The sequence below is a fragment of the Hoplias malabaricus genome, chromosome 1 (genome assembly GCF_029633855.1).
Source record: "Hoplias malabaricus isolate fHopMal1 chromosome 1, fHopMal1.hap1, whole genome shotgun sequence".
In the NCBI taxonomy this organism is placed as follows: Eukaryota; Metazoa; Chordata; class Actinopteri; order Characiformes; family Erythrinidae; genus Hoplias; species Hoplias malabaricus.
In genome coordinates this window covers 4,753,056-4,766,209 of record NC_089800.1, presented here as the reverse complement: position 1 = coordinate 4,766,209, position 13,154 = coordinate 4,753,056, and the positions used below count along the sequence as shown (strand labels likewise).

Below are 13,154 nucleotides of genomic sequence, written 5' to 3'. Positions count from 1 at the left end.
CACTTATACATCAATGCTGTGACATCTCTTTCTTTATTGAAGGGTTGTGTGTTTGTGGGAAATGTTTGTTTTTTAGCTAAATGAAAAACAGAAAACAGCTTTTGGTGGTTGTGAAACACAGGCTTGCATCACATTTCAAGCACTTGCGAGTGCCTGGCAACCCAAATACTGACTTAAACATGACAGTACCCAGAAACAGCTCCAGTTCTTCGACAGTGGGATTCAGGGCACTATGTTGCAGGTGTGTCTCAGTGTCCAGTTGTGACCAGTTTTCACACTTCCAGGATTTTTTTTCTCCCAAAATAATCTGGGTTTCCAATGTGAACAATAGGATAGAATAGAATTATATGTTCAATGTTTTTCCACAAGTTGAACACCCTTCTGGGGTCTTAATGACCTGCTTTTATCAAAATACCACAGGGATTTAACCCCAATATATGCATTAAAATATATTTTTACAACAAGCTTCAACCAGAATTGGTTGGGGGGGGTTATTTTTCACGAAATGTTTGTTTTCTAGCGAAATGTGAATTCCTATTCTGTGTGGAACTTCAGGAAACAGCTTTTGGTGGTTGTGAAACACAGGCTTGCATCACATTAACATTACTTGCGAGTGCCTGGCAACCCAAATACTGACTTAAACATCACAGTACCCAGAAACAGAAACAGGTAACGTCCTAACGAATGATAGGATAGAATAGAATTATATGTTTCCAAATGTAAAAGATTGGACAAAGAGGAGATATGTTCAGTGTTTTTCCACAAGTTGAACCCCCTTCTGGAGTCAGAGATGTCTGTGACCTGCTTTTCTCAAAATACCACAGGGATTTAACCCCACAGCTGTGTGCTTCTGCTCCTTTAAATAATAATGAGCCACTCATTAGTAACCCTGACCTGAGCGCACAGCAGTGAGGAGCAAAGAGCAGAAACTCCTAGCCATTTTTGCTTGGCAGTATTATTATTTTTTTTATGGGCATTTAATTTATTGAATGCTTTTGGGGTGTTTACAGGAATTTACAATTCAAAACATGTTACAAAAAGGTTTTTGTTGCTGAATGTTAAGTATTAGTGGATGCTATGAGACATTACAATCCATTTATTTTCCCAGTAGGTGAAACTAAGCATAAATGTTGCAGAAAATCCAACCAACAAAACGTTATTAGGAGGTACTCCACAACACAGGGTTTCAGAGTTAGCAACAAGTTTAAGTCCAAAGAGTGATCCAGTAAACATTTAGCCGTTGATTCAACGTTGAAATAACGTAATGACTGCCGTCTAATCAACGTTCTTTTAAGGTTCAAAATGAAAGTTGAAAGATGTCCAAACACAGACATTGAAAAGACGACTATTAGACGTATTTTGGACGTCCATTGACGTTATTAATTGGTCCCGAAATAAATTACTTGTATAAAACGCGTTTTGGACGTCCACTGACGTTATCGATTGGTCACCACTTAACTAACTTATTAAGATGGAATGTGGACGTCCATTGACGTTTAAAATATGTCCTTGACGGGCAGACTACTTTTAGACCTATTTTGAACGTCCAGGGACGTTCCTTGTTTAATGGGGAGTCCTTGACTAGGACTCTTGCCTCTCCTTCCTTCTATGTTTGGTGTGACTTCTGTTTGAGTAAGAAATGCTTTTTTAATCGCCCCTCAGGAGACGCTAAACTGTTCTGCTGCGGATTCTGTTGTTTTGATTTTCACCGTTGGCCACAAGTTGTCGCCAATTCTCGCTTTAACTTTTTCTGTTCCTTAATGGTGACTGCTGCTGCATACACTTCACTGCAGCGCTAGTTTTCCGTCTGCATTTAGTATCTTCTGTACCTTCTTTCTTTCGCCGTGTGACTCTCCAGACATGTCTCTTCTTCACGTAAGTGTGGACAAATATGTGTGGCACTGCTTTAAAGGATAAAGGCGGTTCTTAAACGGGGGATTTCCCCTTGTCTGGCTTACTTTCGTTTTCATGTTTAACGTCGGCTTTCTGAAGACATCTGGCCTCGTTTTGTATACAGCGTTTATGTTTCTAAATATCTTAATATTTCTTAACACCTTTGTGTTTTAGCTCATTTTTTTATCGTCCTAACACAGAGGATTAGCTTATAAAGCATAGCTAGCTTTAGACCCGCGCGCCTCTTAAAGGTGCCTCACGAGGTAAGTGTTGTTTTTTAAAATTTAACGGTCATTTTTTAACGGCAAGTCCTCAGACTCAGTATCTCAGAATCTACTGATTAAATAAGCTAAATGTCTCATTTAAGCTTCTGTGTCCGATATATATCCAAAGTTTGAAGTGTTGCTCATTGCTACAGTGAAAGTGAAAGTCAGAAATGGGCAAAAACTCTTTCAATTTATGAAAAGTAAGATTCAGTAACCACAATACTCAGACACAGTAGTGTTAATAGTGAGCTAAAATATAGTACTAGGTAAGAAAGACTGTAATGTCCACAATATCATTCAACAGAACTGGAACAACAGCATGTAGCTACACTATAAGTGACCAAAAGTGTAATGAACAATAGTATACCCCCAAATGTTCACTTAGGTGCAACTTTGAGCCTATTTATATGATAACCTACTACTTTTCCTAAGGTTAAATTTGAGGCCTTCTTATTTAGTTTCAATTCAATGTCTAGTTTTGTTTACCTCTGTGCTGCTTTACCATTTCTCATATTTCCTGTATCTCATAGATTTGTGACTACATTGACAGCCTAAGTATAGGGTGTACTAAGGCAAAGTATAGTTTCCCTCTCATTACTTTAGAGCAAAAGTGTTCAAAATAAAGGACAATCCTAACAATTACTGCATCAAAGGGGAACAATCTTCCTATGGATTCCTATCTTCCTTAGATTTCAGAAGAAATTTTGGATAAGCAGGTGTCCAAAATCATTTGGCCATATATTGTATTTCTGCTTTGTTCATTATTAGATTAATACAAGAATGTATCCTTATACGGTTCTGGTTACATTTGTCTGCTTACATAGTGAAAGTGAAAACTCCTTTGCTTGCACTAGGCTTTTTTTTTTAATCACCAATTTAACAAATGTGAAACTTTCACAAACTATTAACAGTTGACGGTCCTGTTTTTCTGCTTCTGCTCTTGTCATATGGCTTTATGATCAGATGCTGGAACAGTGCTGGGAGGATTTTATAGTGTTTTGGTATTGTTGTTGAATGAATAGTTCAGGATCACAAATACAGGTTTAACTTACACTGCGTGTATTGGATGGTGCTACATCACTATATAGAATGCAGTTCCATTGCTCCGTAGTTCAGTGTTAGGGGTGGGCTAATATATTAATACCACCCTAGGTGGTACTAGATAAGCTAAGGCTCATTGAGTCTAGTCCAGAATGTTCCCATTTTGTTTTTATGTAGATTATACACGGTATATATTACTGAAAGCCTGTGTCCAGAGTTGGCGCAGCCAAATGCAGTGGAATTCAAGCACAAAATGTAATTCAGTTATCCTGTTTCACCTCTTTAATGAATACGTCTCTCTTTTCATCTACAGTGTCTTTGGGAATGAAGGCTGCGATGGAGTGGTATCTGTTCTTTTTCTTGTTGCTGTGTGTGGATGTGTGCGTGGTGAAGACGCTGGTCGTGGGGCAGGTCTTCTCACTGCTTTTCCCAAACCCCTTTACTACGCTGTGGGTTGGGGGACTGTTGAGGATCTTCTTCCCTCTCCTCACAGTCTTCTCCTACTCTGGGAGCCCTGCCTGGCTCAGGAGCTTCGAGGGAGTCCAGACTGTGATTGTTCATGGTTTATTGCATCCGGCCTACCTCACATTCCTCTGGGCATGCGACTGGTCAGCCGTGGAGCTCCTCTGGGGATGGCACACCTGGGAGGGGGTAGGTTAAGTTCAGTTTACTTTATTTATACAGCACATTTTCCAGTTTGACTTGTCACAAAGCAGCTTTGCAGAAAGCCAGGTGCTTGACTCAACAAGGAAGGTAAAAACAAGGAAGAAGCCTTCAGTGAAACCAAGGCTCAAACTCCTACTTCTTAATCTTTATTGTAATGAGTATTCAATAGTGAATATTAAATAAAATTCTCATTCAGTTTTAGTCCAGAATCACATTATATTTTTAATGATATATGTTGTTGGGAGTGGTATTTACACATACATTTAATATTGTTTCATATTGAGTGCTGATTAATAGTCCCTTTATTAGAGAAATTAAGCTCTGTTTGCTGTTCTATATTATCAGACATTATATGTCAACCATAACCTATGATTTGTCTGAAGAGGACAAAATGGAGGTCACCCAAGTTTAGCCACCGTGATTTTCTCATCAGAAGTTTAATTCTCTTTTTAGCTGCTCCAGGGTTATGGCATCATGGCTCTGTCATTTCTGCTGTGGAAACGCTATGTCCCCTCCGTTTTCAAAAAGCCAAAGGACAAATCCAAGGCAAAAGGCAAAACACCTCTGCAAAGGCTGCTGGGATACCTGGACCCATATCGCAAACGCTTCATCGCTATCATCTCCTTAGTGATCCTGTCCTCCATAGGTAACAAATCAATTTCTTTTTATTTTCTGTAGTTATGGATCCTGTTTAGTTTCTATCTTGCATTTGGCTGAAAACATTTTTCATGAGTGGCACATTTCAGTGCCAGAATAAATGTATTTATCTCTATGAGGTGCTAGTTTCACTTTCACTTGAGTTACAGTGCAGTTCTGTTGTTGACTCTGCTGGCGCACTGTGTGGGAAAGTCCCCAAATTTTTGTCTGTTTTACTATTTTTTCCAATTACACTTCAGCATTTCTAGAGTTGGAACAAGTTTCAAGTGATATATGACATTACACCTATTATGCAAATTATAAATATTCTAGCCAATCACAGTTGTGTAGATGCATTCTTATGTTCTTATGCTATTCATTGTAATTTCACTATTCATTTCAGTTGATTCCTTTGTTTAAACTCTCTGAAGGTGTAAACATACTGTTGATTACTAACCTGCTCATTGTTGGCCTTCAGGGGAGATGGCTATACCTCATTACACGGGAAAAATGACCGACTGGATCATGAAAGAGGACGAGCCTGAGGCTTTCGATAACGCCATCAAGATTATGTCACTCATGACCATCATGAGGTAGGACACATCTTTATTGTCTACAAGCCATCTCACAATGCCTAGCTTAATCGTATGTTCAAACATGATTCCAGACCAACGAATTGCTTTTGTATTTTCTCTCACAGTGCGGTGCTAGAGTTTGTGTGTGATCTCACATACAACACCACAATGAGCCTCATCCACACCTCCATTCAGAGGCAGGTCTTCCAGTGTGTGCTCAAGCAGGAGGTCGCTTTCTTTGATAAGAAGAGGACAGGTTGATCAACATTTTGTATTTTCTAGATAATATAAATTAGTTCTATAAAACCATTTAGAGAACAAAAGTAACAAAGAAAATGTGCCCAAACTTTCAAACACCTCTATTTCTGTAAAACAATATCAAAGCCTCCATTATCTAACAAAAATTATTCGACTTTTTGGTTCCTTTCTCACACAGGTGACATTGTGTCTCGGATCACCACAGACACCAACACCATGAGTGAAAGTCTGAGTGAAGAACTAAGTCTGCTCATGTGGTACTCTTGCCGCCTGTTCTTCCTCTTATGCTCAATGCTGTTTCTTTCTGCCCGGCTGACCATCTTCACCATCCTGGGCCTCCCCATTATCTGGATCATCCCTGAGTTTACTGGAAGGTTCTACCAGGTGCAGAAAACAAAGCTGTTGCTATTAGCTTTATCAATGCTATTAGCTTTGTAGCTGCTAGTTGTCTTTAAAGACAGACAAGAGCCATTTTCTGTTCTTGACGTTGACATTTCTGATCATGACATGTAGCAGAGATATTCAGAAGTCACTTTCTGTCTCTGAGTCTCCAAAGTCTGTGAGGTCCAAATCAGAGACAAGTCTTATATCTCCGAGATGCAAGTTCTGCTCAGTGTGTGTGTTTCTAATATATTTTTTTCTCTTTCAGGCACATTCTGTGAAAGTGCAGGAATCTCTTGCCAAGGCGAATAGCGTTGCCACAGAGACTTTCTCCTGCATGAAGACAGTGAAGAGCTTTGCCAACGAGGATGGACACACGGAGAAGTACAAGAAATGTCTAGAGGACACCTACTCTCTTAACAAAGTGGAGGCTGCAGCCTACGCTGCCTCCACCTGGACCAACAGCGTAAGACTCCGAACTAATCTGTATTTCACACAATAATTTGAATTAAATTACTGTCCTGATGTTGCTTTTGTTGGAGGTATGTTCCTTTAAACATGCATGTGATTATATTTTTATATATTTGATCAGATGTCTACTCTGGCTTTGAAAGTCAGCATCCTGTACTATGGCGGCCAGCTGGTGACAGGGAATGATGTCAGCAGTGGGGACCTTGTGTCTTTTGTGTTGTACGAACTGCAGTTCACTCATGCTGTGGAGGTAAAAGACATCTGAGTGTCTACATTGTTATATTTAAATCTCTGTTCTAATAAGTAATTAATGAGTAAAATAGCTATTATTAATATGACTTTTATATATGCCTTTATATGACTTTTTGCTGTTATATAATATTCTAAACTTTTGACTTTATAGAAGCTACTAATTTGGTTTCTCTGTTGTTTTTACCCAGGCTATGATGTCCTACTACCCTCGTGTGAAGAAGGCCATTGGAGCCTCAGAGAAGATTTTCGAGTATGTGGACAGGGAGCCTGAAATTCCTCCTGAAGGAAATTTAGCTCCTGAGAGTCTTAAGGGTCACGTCTCCTTCAGCAACGTTTTCTTCGCTTATCCCACAAGGCCTGAAGAGAAGGTTCTCAAGGTGATGCAGGAAAACAAATTCATATATTTACTCAGCAGCAGGGCTAACGTTTACATGTTAAATCTGAGTCCCCAAAATGGATAGAAATAATGGTGCTTTTCCACTGCATGGGATCGACTCTATTCGGCTAGGTTTGACTCTCTTATAGATGGTCACTTTTCCACTAGCACAGCTCCCCTGCGAAATGGAGCCAGTGATGTCGCAAAACCCGTCTCTAACGGGGAACCGTGGGCTTTGAAAACACAGCAGTGCCGGCTGTAACGTTAGGCTCTGTTCACTCTGTTCACGTGTATTTGCGTGTTGTTTTTGTGTTTTGAACTGAACACAGCGCTGCGCCTCCGTTTGTTGCATCTTCAGATTTCTCTGGAGATTTTCATCGCCCACTGACACAAGGAGCGTTTCAACCACTTCAAAACACCACGGGGGTAATGTTACGAGCTGCCGTTGTGTGAAGGACAACAATTAATGTGAAAGCCGCTGTCATTTCAGAGATTCTACAAGCGCCGAGCTCTGCATTTTGTGGTGATTGACAGGTCTCTGTCTGGAAAGTCAACTCTTTGCAGGGTTTACACGTCGCAATTTAGTCACTATTTGAGTTGGTTGGAACCGTAAGCGAACAGGGACTGAAAAAGTACTTGGTTCCAGGGACCTGGTACCAGATTTGGCTCCTGAAAAAGCAAAAGAGCCTAGCCAAGTCGAGCCGTGTAGGTTCCATGCAGTGGAAAAGCACCATAAATAGATAAAAGTAATTAAAAAAGAATTAAATGAAAATGTCTCAGTGGCATTATCCACGATGCTATTAAAGTTACCCAGCTACTATAGTGTATTATATAGTATACAAGTATATATTCTTTCAATGAAAAAGAACAAAGTTAAATTTCATGTTTGGGATCTTTGACTTGAGTAAATGTTGCAGTCCCACTGAGTAGAACCCTTCTGACTTAATAAAGGTTGAATTGCTGACTTTGTGGGTGAAATGTGATCATGTTTAGGGTGTTTCTTTGGAGCTGAAGCCAGGGGAGATCACTGCCCTTGTGGGTCCCGCAGACGGAGGCAAAAGCACCATCGTTCGACTACTAGAGAGGTTCTACCAGCCCCAGAGTGGTGAGATCTTACTGGACGGAAAGCCGCTGTACAGTTACAAGGACCAGTACCTGCATGACAAGGTAATGACCTGGTTTTTTTATATGTGAGGAGTGTGTAGTGTGTTCTCACTGTGTCTGAGTGGGTTTCCTCCAAAAAACACACCTGTTGGCAGGTGGACTGAGTATTCAAAATTGTCCACAGTTGTGTATGTGTAAGTAACTAATAGAGTGTGTGAAATCGTCTACAGGTGTGAGTGGGTGAGTGTGTGATACCCTGTGTTGGACTGGAGCCCTGTCCGGGGCGTGGTCCTACCTTGCACCTAATGATTCTGGGCCCTGGACCAAAATGAATAAATGAATTATTTGGATACAGTTTTCACGTGCTTTCTTTTTGGGTCTGTAAGAATCCAGTGTATATTCAGTGTGTACAGGCCTTCAGCTTGTTTCTCTTTCCTCAGATTAGCGTGGTGTCCCAGGAACCGCTGCTGTTCGCCCGCTCCATCAGAGAGAACATCAAATACGGCAGAGAAGACATCTCTGATGAGCAGATGATAAACGCTGCCAAACTGGCCAGCGCTCACGAATTCATCAGCACATTTCCAGATCAATACAGCGAAGGTTCAGCCAAATATCTGTCTCAAATATAGTCAGCACCAAAGATGCGTTTGGTGTTGGTGTTTTCTTCTGCTGCTTTGTCTTGGAGCTACCAGGCGAATGTTGCTTAAAAATAATAGAAGCTTATAGGTCATCAATTACCACTGTGCAAACAACATGTCTAAGTCATACCGCCCCCGTCTCAATTTATTTAAGTGCAGGTTTCTATGTGCTAAGCTACATAATAGTTACTTATTACGTGCAATAGCCGTGTAGCTGCAGTAAATTAGTAAAAAATTACAGCAGGAAACTTGAGACATTAAATGTATCATGTCTTTTGTCTTATGATTCTTAGGATATGTTCACATTACCATGTTAAAGTGATTCAAATCAGATTTATTTTTCTTAATGTAGCACTGATTTTTGAATCAGGCGACACGGTGGCGCAGCAGGTAGTGTCGCAGTCACACAGCTCCAGGGGCCTGGAGGTTGTGGGTTCGATTCCCGCTCCGGGTGACTGTCTGTGAGGTCTGTGTGGTGTGTTCTCCCTGTGTCTGCGTGGGTTTCCTCCGGGTGACTGTCTGTGAGGAGTGTGGTGTGTTCTCCCTGTGTCTGCGCGGGTTTCCTCCGGGTGATTGTCTGTGAGGAGTGTGGTGTGTTCTCCCTGTGTCTGTGTGGGTTTCCTCTGGGTGACTGTCTGTGAGGAGTGTGGTGTGTTCTCCCCGTGTCTGCGTGGGTTTCCTCCGGGTGAGTGTCTGTGAGGAGTGTGGTGTGTTCTCCCTGTGTCTGTGTGGGTTTCCTCTGGGTGACTGTCTGTGAGGAGTGTGGTGTGTTCTCCCCGTGTCTGCGTGGGTTTCCTCCGGGTGCTCTGGTTTCCTCCCACATTCCAAAAACACACGTTGGTAGGTGGATTAGCGAATCAAAAGTGTCCGTAAGTGTGAGAGTGTGAGTGAATGTGTGTGTGTGTGTTACCCTGTGAAGGACTGGCGCCCCCTCCAGGGTTTATTCCTGCCTCGCGCCCAATGATTCCAGGTAGGTTCTGGACACACCGCGACCCTGAACTGGATAAGGGTTACAGATAATGAATGAATGAATGATTTTCGAATCAGATTTGAGTCATTTTCACATGGTCCTAGATTGATCTGTATCTGATTTGTGGGCATGTGACACGAATGTATCAATGTACACGTGCCTTTTCAGGGACAGATCTGTTCACGTTACAAACAGATACAGTTCACTTACACTGATGAATGTGAACAGTAAACAATCTGAATTGATTAATTACATTTGTAATATGAACATAGCTTTCTGATTGGTTGTTGAACTCCTGTTGTAATGCACATTGCTGGTAGCTCAAAAGGTATTATTTGAACAATGTCATTGTTGTGTGTGTGTATTTGTTCATTTATCTCCTGGTGTGTTTTTATAGATGCTGGAGAAAAAGGTAGTAAAGTGTCGGGAGGTCAGAAACAGCGGATAGCCATAGCTCGGGCTTTGATCCGACAGCCGCAGATCCTCGTGCTGGATGACGCTACCAGTGACCTGGATGACAGGAATGTGCATATGGTAAGACTGTAAGGGAGCAGCCAAAACTAGGACTTTCTGTAGACTTCCTAGACACCAAGCAGCTGTCTCTGTTAGCATAACTTAGTCTAGACCCTTTGACTCCGGAGAAAAACATCTTGCAGCTGTCTAAGCAGTGGCCCTGCCATCAGGAGATTGCTGTTTGATTGCCTCCGTCATCTGAGATTTGGGGAAAATTGTGTAAAAATCCATTTAAAAAACCTTTGGCTCAAGGACCAGCGGCTTTGACGAGCCTGACATCACCACTGCCCTGTGCTAGGCACAGCAGGCCACTGACGCTGAGTATGGTTCTTACTTCATTCCATTCCTTTCTGTGTCGCTGTCCTTTAACAAAGCCGTATGCACAATGATTATACGGGTTGTCTTCAAACCTTTGGATGTACAGTTCATGTGTGTGCGTTTGTGTGTGTTATAGGTGGAGCAGGCCATACTGAAGTTGAAGCAGCAAGGTCCCCGCACAATTCTCCTCATCACTCACAGGATGAGTGGAGTGGAACTGGCTGATAGTGTGTTGTTCCTGGGGGCTGGAGAAGTGCTGGAGCAGGGCAGCCATAAGGAGCTTCTGGAGAGAAATGGACACTACGCCCAGTTCCTTCAGCAGCAGAACACGGGCTTCCATCGCAAATCACAGGCGACAGAGGACAGCGGCTCTTCTTCCTAAAAGACCTGAGACGGGTTCACGACAAGCTACTGATACAACTTAATTAGCTACGTACAGAGAGAATAGGACGGATAGGATTTAGATTGGGAATTTTAAGTAAATTAAAGGCATCACATAGACACAGTTATTACCAAAGCTACTAACGCTAAAACACAATGATTCGGATGTGCGCACGACCAAATGTTTGTGGACTAGTCATTTTAAAGGATTTGGACGTACGTTGTATTTAATTAACGTGCAAATCTTTTTTGAATCAGGTCTGTTCTAAGCACCTTATTTTTCACTGTGTATCCAATAGGTAATATACAGTACTGTCAAAAAGCCAGAAAACATCCTATAATATAATTTACAGTAAGATGAGTAATCCAAGCGCTTTCTGTGATGTGGAGGTCTGGGCTCTGGGGAGCTCTGTCTGCGCCTCTGAGATCCAGAGCAGTTTCTTTGTTTGATTTGGAAATTTTCTACTTCTTTTTTGTCTGTTTCCTTTTCTCAGTAATCCATTGTAAGATTCATGACACCCCTGCCTGCTTTCAGACCCACTGAGTTGTGTTTTCAGTGTGGAGGTTTGAGTGGATGGAATCCAAGCTGATTTTCTCTCCAAGGTGAAGAAGTACTGTTTCTCTGATGATCTATCCTTTGGAATATCTTCATTACTGTACATGTTCAGGCACAAGGATACAGTATTTTTAGGTGTATTTAAATGAACTGAGTTGCCTTCCTTTTAACTGTTTGTGTGCAGAGGTAATATGGTGTTTGACCTGTTTAAACTAAAAATTATTTTACATCTTGTGTTTATTTGTTATTTTTCTTACATGTACTAGTTACCGATTAAGTATGTTCTTTGTTTGTTTGTTTGTTTTCATGTCTTTTAAATGCTAGGATTTTTAAATTCGGTGTAAATATCACAAACACATACATATATATATAGAGGGTCCAGAGCCAGGTCATATGACCTCTAGTGAGATAATAGATAACGCTATTAGTAATATTTCATTCAAAGTATCTTTATGTGTTAAAGCAGCCACTGAAATCTCCCATAAGCCCAGAGTATCACAGAGATTGTTGTCTAGTGGCTATTTCTCTCTGATTTTTAATTTTATTTTATTTATAGATCTTTTATTCTTATGTTTAACGTAAAAATTACAGACACTCGAATCACTGACCACAGTGCAGTTTTAAAGATGCAATCACTACCTTTTGCAGAGGAAACTAAAAGACAAATTTTTATCTGTATTTACAAGTTTTAAAGACCGGTGAAAATATAGATCATGTTTATTGAAAATAGATAATTAATAGATGACACTGTTATATCAGAGGAAAGGCTTACTTTGCTTGAGTCAAACACAGGATACAGTTTCACATTAAGTCTACGATGTATAAATAGGGGTTGGAATTTTATTTTTGATGTGTGCTGTTTTGATAATAAAGTCTGTGTTGAACTTCTTGTCTTCCCCAACTGGTTCTTCAGGGGAAGTTTAGAATGAATATTTCAACATTTTCATAACCCATAACGTCAGCACAATTCATAAAGGCACCATGGGAGAAAAGCAGTATTTTCACACATACTCAGTAAAATCAAACAGAAATCCATATGCTAATGAGGTAAACAATTCACTACTCGTCCAAGGATAAGCACAAACCTGAAAGAACCAGTAGTACAGGAACACTGTAGTGAGCATCTGATGGCACTCAGCCACTAGATCTTTAGTGAGGCCAGGTAAGTGAAGCCCCCTCTGGTTTCAGCTGACTCATTACTCAGCTAAATGCTGAAAACGAAAGGGGCACTTTGGGCAGACATACTCCTCCACTGTAGACTTGTATGCCTCATATTTATGTGTTGCAGAGTGTGTGTCATCAGGGGGCGGGACCATTGCTGCCTGATTTGCAGAATGTGACGTGTCTTTGTGATTTGGACAATGACACATCATTCTTGCCTATAGAAGATACGAACTAAAGAGGGCGCTGCTGAGGCAGAACTGACAACAACAAAAAGGTTATTTTGAATTGGAAAAATGGGTTAAATTTTTAAGAAGAGCTTGTTTATTGTACTATTACAGAGAAATGCATTCGTGCAGTCGATATAAAATAGGCCTTAAGGGGTAAATACTTCTTCCTCATGCCTCTTCAAGTGATTCCCAAACCTTAGTCATTCTCATGTATTAAATATCTTGTTCCCTTGGGATATTAACTCATTGATTTTGAAGACATGGCCAAAACTGTCTACAGTGTTTCGCCTGGGCATGTAAAAGGTATGTCATGGTGCATAGACAGTGCGTTACAAGCCACATAAACATCTCATGAATATGGAATACCATATGTTAACTCTTGGTGCCTTATTGACATGCTCATATATTAACGTATTGTTTTCTGATTGGCTGTACACACCTGAACTTATACCGTATGCATACGTAATT

The 13,154-nt window shown here is 40.8% G+C and overlaps 1 protein-coding gene across 2 annotated transcripts; it reads left to right on the top strand.

Moving 5' to 3' along the window:
• Window positions 1–1,756: 1,756 nt before the first annotated feature.
• Window positions 1,757–12,168, top strand: tap1 (transporter 1, ATP-binding cassette, sub-family B (MDR/TAP)). Of its 2 annotated transcripts, none has more exons than XM_066676142.1 (13): window positions 1,757–1,875; window positions 3,514–3,851; window positions 4,320–4,512; window positions 4,981–5,095; window positions 5,203–5,333; window positions 5,514–5,719; window positions 5,985–6,182; window positions 6,309–6,437; window positions 6,628–6,816; window positions 7,809–7,982; window positions 8,360–8,519; window positions 9,925–10,061; window positions 10,495–12,168. In XM_066676142.1, exons 2-13 carry the CDS (start codon window positions 3,525–3,527, stop codon window positions 10,738–10,740), a joined length of 2,205 nt encoding a protein of 734 aa, XP_066532239.1. In that variant the 5' UTR covers window positions 1,757–1,875; window positions 3,514–3,524; the 3' UTR covers window positions 10,741–12,168. The 2 variants fall into 2 exon arrangements, with proteins under 2 accessions (XP_066532239.1, XP_066532230.1); XM_066676133.1 differs by lacking the exon at window positions 1,757–1,875 and adding an exon at window positions 1,991–2,156.
• Window positions 12,169–13,154: the final 986 nt, after the last annotated feature.